Source organism: Neofelis nebulosa, chromosome 6 (assembly GCF_028018385.1).
Source record: "Neofelis nebulosa isolate mNeoNeb1 chromosome 6, mNeoNeb1.pri, whole genome shotgun sequence".
NCBI lineage: Eukaryota > Metazoa > Chordata > Mammalia > Carnivora > Felidae > Neofelis > Neofelis nebulosa.
Genome location: NC_080787.1, coordinates 109,899,657 through 109,913,018, shown reverse-complemented (window position 1 = coordinate 109,913,018; position 13,362 = coordinate 109,899,657). Strand labels below are relative to the sequence as shown.

Genomic DNA, 13,362 nt, shown 5'->3' with positions numbered 1-13,362 from the left:
TATCATTGACCCAACCTTCCAGTCTAAATTCTTCCTCTATAAATCAGGAATCGTTCAACTCATGTCATACAGATCACCGACAGCTTAGTAAAACACATAGTTCTTTCTACTCATGGTATACGACTTCACTCTATTTGCTTGTGATGCTCCCACTGACCCACCTCAGACCACAAAATGAATTCGTGTAGAGCTTTAAACTCGCGCAAGTGTTTTCTCTTCGGTATTATCTCAAGACAAGGGAGGTAAGACACGTATTATAAAATACATTTTACACATGCAGAAACCGAGACCCAGGGAGATGCGCAGCTCTGCCCCCGAGCCACGTGGCTGGTTACTGGCTGCGAAATGGTGACAACCACGTCTCCTCAGTGATCTTTTTATTCTGGACTCTAAGATTCATTGAATATCAAGAAATAACTTGCACGGAATCAATAATAACTTATAATCAAGCAAAGATAAATGAATGATTGCATCAGCTTTTGCCAGAGTGATGAGGGATATTAATATTTAATAGATTCCGCTTAAAATAAAGATCCAATGCCTGGGCATTTACAATTCAAAAAAAAAAAACCCACAGGTATTCATGAAGAATAGGAAACCTACATAATATGTACTCAGCCAGCATCTTCTTGCTTTATTCTATTCACTGTCTTTTGAATGTGATATTTTGGAAGCTGTTATCCTAAGCTACAACTCGAAGGAAAGTAAAGGCGGGACTTTCTGTTACCAACTCTTGTCTCACTTCAGAGTGAATTTCTTCTTGTTTGCTAATAAATGGAAACATACTGAAGTGCCCACAAGTAAGCCAATATATACGTTAAGTAAGCCAATATATACCCCGTTCACAAGGGACTCAAATGGTTTGGGACTTGTTACACCTGAATTAAACCCTACTCCTAAAATAAGGAGAGCTTTCAAGCTTTAATTTCTGTACATATTTGGTGCCCCCACTAGAGCTTTAAGCCCCATAAAGGTCTACGTGAACTCCCCATAGCTCTATGGGGAGTCTCGGCTACCCGAAACAGTGCCACACGGAAACCTGTATGAACAGCGCGACCTTAAGAGTTACCCATGCAGATGCCTCAAAAAAGCACACACGCACTCAAATAAAAACACACAAAACAAATTCTCTGATTTTTGTAAGTGTCAGTTCTTCAACCATTTCAAGTTACTTAAGTAGAAAAAGTCCCCTTCACATCACAGTTGAGTCAGGAGGCCAGGGGCCCCATCTTCACGTCAACGCGGTTCTCAACCTAAAACGCCTCGTCCTTGATCCCTCCACTGCGCAGATTCCAGCACTGGAGGCGCCGGCGATAGGCGCTCGCCTCCTCTGGCTTTCGCCCGCTTTAGAATAACCCGGCTCCTCCAGCTCCCACCCTTCTCGCAACATTTTTGCACTTTGCGTGGGTCTGATCCAGGCCTCTAGCCTCGGGTTCCCTGGTCCCAGCTTGGAGGAGTCGGAGCGGCAACGGGAGAAGTGGGTCCCCCGCCTGCCCGCCCCGGCTGTTGCCGCGAACCCCTCCCCCCTCCCCCCTCCCCGCCCCGTGGAGGTCGGAGACGTCCTGCCGGGGCGGGCGACAGCGCGAGGCCGGCGACTTCCTCGCCTTCCCCGCAGCCCCGCGCCTTCCCGCCTCCGTCCGGGCCACCCTCGGTTCCTTCTTGTCCCCTGGGTGCAAAGCTGGGGTTCAGTGAGCAAGAGGAGTGAGCGACACGCGTGTGCGAGGGTGTGAGCGCAGACACACAGCAGCCAAGCAGCAAACCCCGCCTCTCCCCGAACTCCCGCCTCGGACCAGCCGGCAGCCCGGGCAGCCCGGGCGCCCCGGGGCTCCCGGCTCTGGGACAAAGCTGCCAAGGCCTCCCCGCAGGAGCGGGGCGCGTCGTCGCCAGCTCTCCTCAGCCTCCCTCGGCCGCGACTCAGTCCCAAGGGGCCGCCGGGGGTCCGGGGGAGACCCGGGGCCGGGCTCCCGCAGCCCTCGCCCCGCGCCCCCGCCGCCGCTCACCTGTTCAGCACTTTGCGGATCCTCTGGCGCACGCCAGCCCGGGAGGAGGCGGACAGGCTGCCGCCGCCACCGCCGCCGCCGCTGCCCTCGGCCGGCAGGTTCTCGATGGTGGTCACCACATGGTTCGGCGGGGCTGGCGGCGGCGGCTGCAGCTGCTGCTGCGGCGGCTCGGGGGGGATCATCGCGGCAGAGGCGGCGGCGCGGCGGCGATCAGAACGCAGCCGGGCGCATCGTGCGCCGGCTCCGGGCCCGGGAACGCGCAGAGGACCTGGCCGGGCGGCCGCGGCCCGGGGAGGCGGCGCTGCCTGCGAAGCGGCGAAGCGAGGAGGCACCCGCGGCTACGGCCGCCGCCGCCCAGCCCGCCACTCACTCCTCTCCAGTCCCGGTGCGCGCCCCCTCGCTCCGCCGCCGCCGCCGCCTCCCGGCCCGGCTCTTCCCGAGCCGAGTCCCCAAGTCCTGGCACGCCCCGCGAAGTGGCCGGGAAGGGGGTCGCACGCCGCCGCCGAGCTGCCCGTCGGCTCAGGAGACCTCCACGGAGAGAGCGGATGGGGGTCCGGGCTTCGCCTTCTCTCCCGGCGCCCAGGTCGTCTCTGGGCGAGCGGCAGCAGTAGTGCTAGCGCCGCCTCAGCCTGTCCCCCGCTCGCTCGGAAAGCTGCCGTCTGTGTCTCACGGAGTGAAAGACCGAGAGTGAACCCGGAGAGCCGGGCGGGGGCGCCGCGGCGGCGGTGGCGGCTGCGGCGGCGAAGGGGGGCCGGGGCGGGGACACGCGCGCTCCATCTTCGCCAGAGGGCGCTCGGGAGGCGCCTCATTGCCCCGACCCTCCTCACCCGGGTCCACCCGAGCCCCGCGCTCCGAGTTGCGATGATTGTTTTCTTTTGTTTTCTGTTTTATTTATTTATTTATTTATTTATTTATTTATTTAATTTATTGTTCGCGTGAGGCTGGGGATAGACCTTCCCTCTTCACTTGGCGGGATCTCCCGCCTCCTGCCGCGACATCGCAGAATCTTAGTACCACCCTTCCGGGACAGCGCCAGGACCCGAAGACAAGGTGCTGGCCCCGAAATAAACACCAAAACTCAAGTATCCTAACGATTACACCAACACTCACCATAATGGGCCTGGAGGAAATTGGAGGAGACACAACTTCGCACAAAGAATTCATTCTGGGAACTGGAAAAAGCTCGTCAGACCAACTCAACGTCTCCGTTTTGTAGCGCTGCGAAGGGAACGTGGGCAGATTCCAGTTCCAATTGTGCCTCTAAAACTTGTTAGCAGAGATTCCCTATGCAATTTGTGTACTTACATTCTGAGACACATTCTCCTTTGTGCAACGAGGCTAAGCGTATCTTTCTCCCCGAGGTGTAAGAGTTAAATGAGGCAAACCACCCAGCAGGGGGCCCTGATGGATTCTTCAGTGGGGCTCCGACCAGAGGATCTCCACTCCCAAAAAGGAAAACCCCTGAGAATCTGACCCAGAAACCTTAGCCCTAAACAAGACCGTATTTCTCCCAAAGGAAACTGATTTCCTGCCTCAGGCATCTCTTATACCGATTGCTCCAGATTCCAGTTAATAACTGACTCTCTTAAGAGAGTTGTATTTTCCCATTTTCCTTTATCTACATTGCCTGGATAAGGATCCTGCTGTGAACAATGATAGGAATTTTTGAATTTTTTCCATTTTAGTGCAGCATGTGGACTTATTTGCCCTGAACATCTTTGAAAGGTAAGGATGTTTACAGAAAGGCATGCTAATACCACTACCAAATCCAAACGCACAAATAAAAAATACTGGTGATTTGCCACAGAGAATGGAACTAGGGAAAAAACATTCGAGAAAGGAATTGACCGTGTCTGATTAACAAAAAGGAGAGGGGAGGATGAAAAGATGAGATTCATTATTTGGTTAAGAAGTTGGCATCCCTTTGGGATGCCTGGGTGGCTCAGTTGGTTGAGCTTCCTACTCTTGGTTTCTGCTCAGGTCATAGTCTCCCATTTGGTGGCCTCGAGCCCTGCCAGGGGTTCTTCAGTGGAGGGTGGAACCTGCTTAAGATTCTCTCCCTCTATCTCTGCCCCTCTCCTGCTGGTGTTCTCTCTCTCTTTCTCTCCCTCTCTCAAAATAAAAATAAATAAACATTCTTTTTACGTTGCCATCCCTTTAACAATATCGGGAGCCCTTTTTTTAATAATCAAAACTTTGAGGAAATATCTATTCAAAAAACTCTTTATATTTCAATTTATGTAAAACCAGGTTACTATCTGAAATATCCCTGAGGTCTTTTTAATACAAAAATTAACCCAGATCAGAGCATTTTCCCTTTTATAATTAACATACTGTCCTGTTCTTCCTCAACAACTTTCGACTCTCAGATTTGGACAAGACACTCTGAAGAAATGTTACCAACAGAACCAAAGTTTGTAACCTCACAGGCATTAACATTCTAATAGTTCACAATGAGTTTGCCCTTGGAGGACCCACCAAATGTAGGACCATATCTCACTTCAGCTCACCCTGGAAGCAAATCACGGTTAAGAATCTCTCTATTAAAACATTTGTGATCATTTCAGATGTCTGCTTTGAATGACTGGTTGCTTCAGTGCCCTCTTCCTTCACATTCACTTTCTTTACATTCACTTTACATTCACTTTACATTCACTTTTGAATGTTTTTGGCACCTCCCAATTCAGTGCTATGCCTACACTTCAGTGTCTGCATTTGTGTCTGCTCACTTCTCCAGAGGGACTGCTGAACCCAAGTTATCTAAATCTCCACTGAGTCAGGAAGGGAGAAAGCCAGGATGGGAAAAGAACAAGATGAGAGATGTAAAATTTCAACCCTACTATTAAGACCCAAAACAGGTCTTGCATTCTTCCTTATTGTAAAGGGGATACAGCATCAGATCCGTTCTTACCTCCAATTCTGTGCTTCAGCCTCGTCTCCTAAAAAGTAGCTAAATAGGGGCACCTGGGTGGCTCAGTCGGTTAAGAGGCCGACTTTGGTTCAGGTCATGATCTCGCGGTCTGTGAGTTCGAGCCCTGCATCGGGCTCTGTGCTGACAGCTCAGAGCCGGGAGCTTATTTCAGATTCTGTGTCTCCCTCTCTCTGACCCTCCCCTGTTCATGCTCTGTCTCTCCCTGTCTCAAAAATAAATAAAACGTTAAAAAAAATTTTTTTTAAGTAGCTAAATAGTATTTGAGAGATAAAGAAATGGGTTTTAAAAGGGCACATGTCATAGTGGTGAGTCCCACATGGATTTAAAACAAAAGAGATGAGGGGAAGGCCTATTTCCCTTTTCTCTGCTGCCTCCTTGGCCTTCAGATCCATCCTCCAGGGGCCCCTGGGTGGCTCAGTAGGTTGAATGTCTGACTCTTGATTTCAGCTCAGGTCTCATGGTTCATGGAATCAAGCCCCATGTTGGGTTCTGCGTTGACAGCGAGAAGCTTACGTGGGATTCTTGCTCTTCCTTTCTCTCTGCCCCTTCCTGCTGGCACTCTCTCTGTCTGTCCCTCTCCCTCAAAATAAAAATAAATAAACATTTTAAAAAAAAATCCATCCTGCATGAGCTCTGAACAAAGGCAAAAGGGATGAAGGCAATGGGTTGTGGACCAGTCTATAGTTTTTTAGTTGTGGCACGTGATTCCAGAACCACAGTTACTGCTCAGTTTACCTCTCTTTGACTAGGTATGGTTAGTGGTGCCATACTATGGCAAAGTTTCCATTCTGCTCTTACTATTACATCATCTGATTTTCACTTGACCCAGTGCTAGCTCTGTTGAATTCCTTTAGGAAGCAGAAGTTGACTCTCAGCTACACCTTTTTTTTTTTTAATGGTGCTCATTTTGAAGGCATTTCCACTCATATGGGATGGGAAAAGAGTAGCATTTGGCCTGTGTTTCGGCCCTTAGAGTCACCAGGCATTTTGACTCATCTGTTTAGCACAGACTGCACCTGTGTGTTGTACTTGGATAAAAGCTTCACAGTCATGCTCCAGAAGTGACTGATGATCCTGTCCAAATTGCTGACCAGTTGCCTGGAATTGCTGGTGCTACTCCAAACGCCCAGTGGCCCGCCTGCTCTCCCTGGGCCATTCTCTTACTCTTTTTCTTTCTCTCCTAAGTCTTGTTGAATCTTGTCAACACACACTACTAAACACATGGCACCTAGAATGATAGAACTTCAGAGTTTTGATTCACATAATTCAATTCACAGAGGAGAGAAGAAAGCAAAGCTGGTGGGAAACTTACAGAGATGGGAAGGTAGAATGGGTAGGTCTTTAAATGTATATCCGGGCAATGGATAAAAATAATTGGAAGATCACATTGGCAGAACTTCAGTGAGCCTCCTCATCATTTAAAGACAGTCTGTAGATGGTATTAGTGGATAGGAAAAATATGCACAGGGCAGGGAGACGGGCAGTAGACAACAGGTTTCAAAGACTGTTCACACATTTTACATGCCTCTTCTGTTTATTTAGCTAAGTTTTTTCTTTTGTGCTTTGGAAATGTATTTCTTTGGGGGAAACTCTAAATACTGTTCATAGGCTTATAATTGACCTTTCCTGACAAGAGACATGAAACACTGGAGAAGGAGATTAGTGTTACTGGTTGTGAATAAGTGCTAGTTTCCAGGGTCAGACTACATTATGATAGGTCAAAAATGTCTAAGTATTGTCTTCCAAGTGTTCTATTTCCAAAAGCATCATATTGCGTATCTCTGACGTGGTGACATGATGAGTCCCTGACCACAGAAAACTTGCCATATTCAGTAAGGGCACTGATATAGGAGTTCCAATTTCCTCATGATTATTTTAATATCTCAAGATATTAGCCAAAAAACACGTGAATGATTTCTGTCTTAGTCTGTTTAGGTTGCTGTAATAAAATGCCACAGACTTAAACAACAAACATTTATTTCTCTGTTCTGGAGGCTAGGAAGTCCAAGATCAAGACACCAGCAGACCCAGTGTCTGATGAGAACCTTCTTCCTGGTGTGCAAATGGCCATCCTCACATGGTGGAGAAAGATCATTTCTCTCTTGTCTCTTCTTATAAGGGTACTAATACGATTCATGAAGGCTTTACCCTCATTACCTAATTAATTCCCAAAGACCCAACTCCAAATACTATGACATTGGTGATTAGGGTTTCAACATATAAACTGGTGGTGGAGGGGAGGGGGACACAAACATTCATTTCATAGCAATACCCCAGAAACACTTATTATTTTCAATACAGATATCAATTATCTCCGAATAGGGCAGCAAAATCCTCATAAAAACCTCATTTACAATTTTTACCTAATGACATCAATACCTTCTCCCCTCTAGACATTTTAATTCACAAAAGTATTAATGCAAAAGTTTTGGTAAAATTGTAGTGACTCTCATGTGGAATTTATATACTGACTTGTCAGTGACTAGGTGGGGAGAGACTATGTTATAGTAGAAAATGGAGTCAAAGAAATCTCAGTTCTAAATCCAGCTCTATTGACTGGGTTAGTTTTAGTCAATTGTTAAAATATTCTGAGCATCAGTTTTCTAATCAATGAAAATGGGGATAATAATGTCTACAGGACACACACAGACTAGCAATAATGTATATAAAGAATCTGGCATAAAAGGTATTTTAAAAAAATCATTGGTCTGCTCATTTCTTCATTGGAATATTTGCTTTTTGGGTATTGAGTTTGGTGCGTTCTTTATAGATTTTGGATACTAACCCTTTATCTGATATGTCATTTGCAAATATCTTTTCCCATCCCATCAGTTGCCTTTTAGTTTTGTTGATTATTTCTTTTGCTGTGCAGAAGCTTTTTATCTTCACGAGGTCCCAATAGTTCATTTTTGCTTTTAATTCCCTTGCTTTTGGAGATGTGTCAAGCAAGAAATTGCTGCAGCTGAGGTCAAAGAGGTTGTTGCCTGCTTTCTCCTCTATGGTTTTTTGAAGACATCCAGATGGCCAACAGACACATGAAAAGATGCTCAACATCACTCATCATCAGAGAAATACAAATCAAAACCACACTGAGATACCACCTCACACTGGTCAGAGTGGCTAAAATTAACAACTCAGGAAAAACAGGTGTTGGTGAGGATGTAGACAAAAGGGAACCCTTTTGCACTGTTGGTGGGAATTCAAATTGGTGCAGCCACTCTGGAAAGCAGTGTGGAGGTTCCTCAAAAAATTAAAAATAAAACTATCCTACGACCCAGCAATAGCACTACTAGGAATTTGTCCAAAGGATACAAGAGTACTGATTCATAAGGTCCCATGTACCCCAATGTTTATTGCAGTGTTTCAACAATAGCCAAATTATGGAAAGAGCCTAAATGCCCATGAACTGATGAATGGATAAAGAAGATGTGGTTTATATATAAAATGGAATACTATTTGGCAATGAGAAGGAATGAAATCCTGCCAATTGTAGCAACGTGGATGGAACTGGAGGGTATTATGGTAAATGAAATAAGTCAGTCAGAGACAGATACCATATGTTTTCACTCATATGCGCATCTTGAGAAACTTAATAAAAGACCATGGGGGAAGGAAAGGGGGAAAAATAGTTACAAACAGAGAGGGAGGGAGGCAAAACATAAGAGACTCTAAAATACAGAGAACAATCTGAGGTTGATGGGAGGGATAGGGGAGAGGGGAAAATGGGTGATGGGCAATGAGGAGGACACTTGTTGGGATGAGCACCGGGTGTTGTATGTAGGTGATGAACCACCAGAATCTACCCCAGAAACCAAGAGCATACTTTACACACTGTATGTTAGCCAATTTGACAATAAATTATATTTAAAAAAACAATAATAATTGATCCAGACTTGGATATGATGGGATGGGCAGTATTAGAATGGTCCCCATAAACAATTCTAAAAGCTGTATTAAATATTAAGTAGCCAACGTAAGGCCGTGATCCTTTAGAAACAAGAAACACGTAAGAAATGAAACACATTAGCACATTAGATGAGCCCCATATTCATCTCAGCTTTTCCAACCACCATTCAGAAAAATAATGCCTAATCAGAGAGTGATGGTCTCACAGGGTAGAAGAGACAAGATACCAGAGTTTAGAGCTGCAAAGACCACTGCAATTTCTGGTGAGGATTCTAGAAAGGAGAGACCTAGGAAAATGAGCCTAAAATCTCTGTGTGAAAATTGCACTGAGAGCCAACTCCTAAGAATTATATATGCAAGGCAAGACTTTGGGAGGCCCAGCAAAGAAAGGTGGGGAGCTGGACAGAGATTTCAGAGGCAGCACAGGTTGGAAAGGATAGAGGTTGGTATTTAGACCCAGTGATTATAGACCGTATCTGATGAGCTCCCAGACTTTGGGTCACCACTCAAAAAAATGGCCATACCCTAAGTATAAGGACCATGTCTCAGTAGTAAGAACTTCTAGTAAGAACTTAGAAGTCTAAGGACAATGATAGACCTTATCTAAGAGAGCTAAAACCAAACCTCAACATGACAGAGGTGATGATTGCCTTCCAGATTAAAATTTAATGTTCTTTCGAGAAAGATGCCATCATCCAAAATCTCTATTGCCTATACTCACAACATTCAGTAAGTAATTAAAAATTACTACAGACTGGGGCACCTGGGTGGCTCAGTCGGTTAAGCTGTTGACTTTGGCTCAGGTCATGATCTCGCGGTCCGTGAGTTCGAGCCCCGCGTCGGGCTCTGTGCTGACAGCTCAGAGCCTGGAGCCTGTTTCGGATTCTGTGTCTCCCCCTCTCTCCGACCCTCCCCCATTCATGCTCTGTCTCTCTCTGTCTCAAAAATAAATAAACGTTAAAAAAAATTTTTAAAAAAATTACTACAGATAAAAATAAGCAGAAAAAAGTTACTAATAATCTATAGCAGGGGTTAAAAGACTAAGTAGTAGATATGATAGGCTTTGTAGGTAATTCGTTCATTCTCTTTTGCAACTACTCTGCTGTTGCAATGTGAATGCAGCCATTGACAGTAGATAAATGAATGAATACGGCTGTGTTTCAATAAAACTTTACATCTACATGAACACTGAAATGTAAGTTTGATATAATTTTCACATATCAAGCAATATTCCTTTTTTTTTGTTTTGTTTTTAAGCCAGTTAAAAATGTAAAAATCTCTTCTAGGCTTGGGAGATGTATAAAAACAGACCAATACTGGTCATAAACATAGATGCAAAAATCCTTAACAAAATATTAGCAAACCAACTCCAACAATATATAAAAACAATCTTATACCATGACCAAGTGGGATTTATCCTAGGACTGCAAGGCTGATTTCACACCCAAAAATCAATTAATGTCATACAGCACATTAATCAAAGAACAAAATTTCATGAGCATTTGACAAAATTCAACTATTCATTCATGATAAAATCTTTCCAACACCTGGTCATAGAAGGGAATTTCCTGAATCTGAAAGAACATCTAAAAAACAACTATAGTGAAAATTATATTTAATATTTAAAAACTGAACGCCCCCCAAGTTCGGGAATAAGCCAAAAATATCTGTTCTCACTACTTCTACTCAGTGAAGTAGAACCTATCTAGCCAGTTCAATCAGCAAGAAAAATAAATAAAAGGCATCCAGATAGGAAAGAAAAAAATAAACCTATCTCTATTCACAGATGCATGATCCTACATATAGAATATCTTAAGGAATCTACCAAACAAAAAGTGAAAAACAAAAAACCATTATTTCAACTAACACACAAATATAGCAAGGTTGCAAAATATCAAATTGATATACACAAATTAAATGTATTTCTACACACTAGTCATGAACAATCTGAAAATGAAATTAAGAAATAATTCCATTTATAATTGTATCAAAAAGAATAAAGTACTTAGGGAATAAATATAACAAGAGTAGTACAAGATGTATACATGAAAAATGATAAAGGATTACTGAAATAAATTGAAAAAGATCTACTGAAATGGAAAGCCATCCCATGTTCACGAATCAGAGGATATAATATTGTTTAGATGGCAATATTCCTCAAATTGATCTACAAGTTCAATATAATCCCTATAAAAATCCTTCCAGCCTTTTTTTTTTTTTTTTACAAAAACTGACAAGGTGATCTTCAAATTTATATGGAAATGGAAAATGCCTTGGATAGCCAAGACAATTTTGAAGAAAAAAGTTGGAGGAATTTTACTTACCACTTTCAAACTTACTATCAAACTGCAGTTATCAAGACAGTATGATACTGGCTTAAGGATAGACACAGAGATCAATGGAGCAGAACTGAGAGCCCAGAAGTAAATTCTTATATTTATGGTCATTTGAGTGATTTGCCCAGAAAACTCATTGAGAGAAGTATTTTCTATAAATGGTATGGGACAGTTGGATATCCATATGCAAAAGATGAACTTAGACTTTTGCCTCACACCATACACAAAAATTAACTCAAAGTGCATGACATACGTAAGTGTAAGATCTAAAACAATAGAACTTTTATATGAACACACAGCATAAAATCTTTGAGACCTTGAATTAAGCAAATTTTTTTGATATGACACTAGAAGCAAGGTCCATAAACAAACAAAATTGAAATGAACTTCATCAAAATTCAAAACTGTGTGCTTGAAAAGACATTATTAAGAAATGGAAATACAAGCAACAGATCAGGGGGAAAATATTTATAAAATACATATCTGATGAAGGATATATAGATATGTAGGATCCAGAATATATAAAGAATTCTTACAATTCAATAAGAAGCAAGCAAACCATTCAAAAATAGGCAAAAGATTTGAATAAACATTTCATCAAAGAGGATGTATGAATGGCTAATGAGCATGTAAAAAGATGCTTAATATCATTAGTCATTAGGAGAATATAAATTAAAACCACAATGTGATATCATTTCGCACCCACAAGGCTATATAATAAAAAAGGCAGATGGTTGCTAAGTTGACGAACTGTATACAACAGGAACACTGATACATTGTTGCTGGGAATATAAAATGGTGAACCACTTTGGAAAACAGTTTGGCAGTTTCTTAAAAAGTTAAACATAAAGTTACCCTATGACCCAGAAATCCCACTTCTAGGTATCTACCCTAGAGAAATGAACACATATATCCACACAGAGACTTGCGTATAAATGTTTGTAGAATCTTTATTGATAATAACCAAAAACTGGGGGGGGGGGGGGGGGGGGGGACTAAAAGTTAATCAACTAGTCAATGGATAGACAACAATGTGGTCTAGTCATACAATAAAATATTACTCAACAGTAAGAAGTTACAAACTACAGATACATGTGGAGATGGATGAGCCTCAAACACATTATGCTAAGTGAAGGAAGGCAGACACAAAGGACCACATAATAAATGATTCCACTTATAGGAAATGTTCAGAACAAGCAAATCTATGGATATAGAAAGTAGATCAGTGGTTGCCTGGGACAAAGGTGGAAACGAGGATTAACAGCAAATAGTAGGCTGTTCTCCCAAGAAGGCGGCTCCTCCAAGGCAAGTAATTAAACATTGGGAGCCAGCTTTCCTGAGGGAGGATGCCGGGGCAGCGGCTACAGGGTGAGGTGGTAGCCTTCCACTACCAGTCCAAAATGCTTTAAAATGTCTCTCTTCTAGTTGAAATCCCAAGCATGCATAAACTTACAGTACATTTCAGATGTGGAAATAATGACCGAACAGAAACCCATCCTCCACTAGCTTCACTCAATGTTAGTAAGCTTGCCAGCAAAGCATGGACAGAGAAGGAGGAGAAGCTGAGCCAGGCTTATGCAATCAGTGTTGTTGTCTCCCTAGAGGGCCAGCAGCTCTTCCAGACCGTACACAAGACCTTTAAAGACTGTAAATGGCAAGAAAAAAACCTCATAGTCATGGAAGAAGTTGTTAACACACAGACCATACCAAGTGGAAAACTGTAAAAGCAAAGAGAAGCGTGCACTGAGCCATGTATGCAAAATGGTTTAAAAACACTTTAGAGACACTGAAAGTCAAAAGATACTGCCGCGGTCACAAGCCCAGCAATCACAGAAGGAGACTTCCCTGTTATCCTGAGTCCACACACATGGAGGACTCTTCCATCATCCAGCCAATGAGGCAATGGTGGTGGCTTCCCAGAGGAAGGCCAAGAGAGGGGAGGGATCCTATATTTCCTATTGATTCTTGTTAACAAAGGGTCAGCATTTTCAAATATTAGACTTGAACAAAACACGTAACAAAAAAAAGCAAAAGAATAATTTAAAATTTGAAAAAAAACCCAGTAAATAGTAAATAAACAGTGCATAACAAAACTGATTTTAATAAAGCAATCATCATTGTTGCACAATTAGATACATTTACTAAAAATCATAGAGTTGAAGGCACGATATGGTTGGATTTTATGATA

The 13,362-nt window shown here is 43.3% G+C and overlaps 1 protein-coding gene and 1 pseudogene across 2 annotated transcripts in view; one reads left to right on the top strand and one right to left on the bottom strand.

Moving 5' to 3' along the window:
* Positions 1-2,714, bottom strand: part of SLC35F1 (solute carrier family 35 member F1) — a 470,792-nt gene extending 468,078 nt beyond the window's left edge. The window contains exon 1 of one of the 2 annotated variants that reach the window (XM_058735097.1): positions 2,001-2,714. In XM_058735097.1, coding sequence (XP_058591080.1) covers positions 2,001-2,182 — 182 coding nt within the window. In that variant the 5' untranslated portion in view covers positions 2,183-2,714. The remainder of the gene's footprint in view (positions 1-2,000) is intronic. The other variant, XM_058735096.1, reaches the window with a different exon arrangement.
* Positions 2,715-12,520: 9,806 nt separating this feature from the next.
* On the top strand, positions 12,521-13,031 carry LOC131515470 (protein LSM12-like; annotated as a pseudogene).
* Positions 13,032-13,362: the final 331 nt, after the last annotated feature.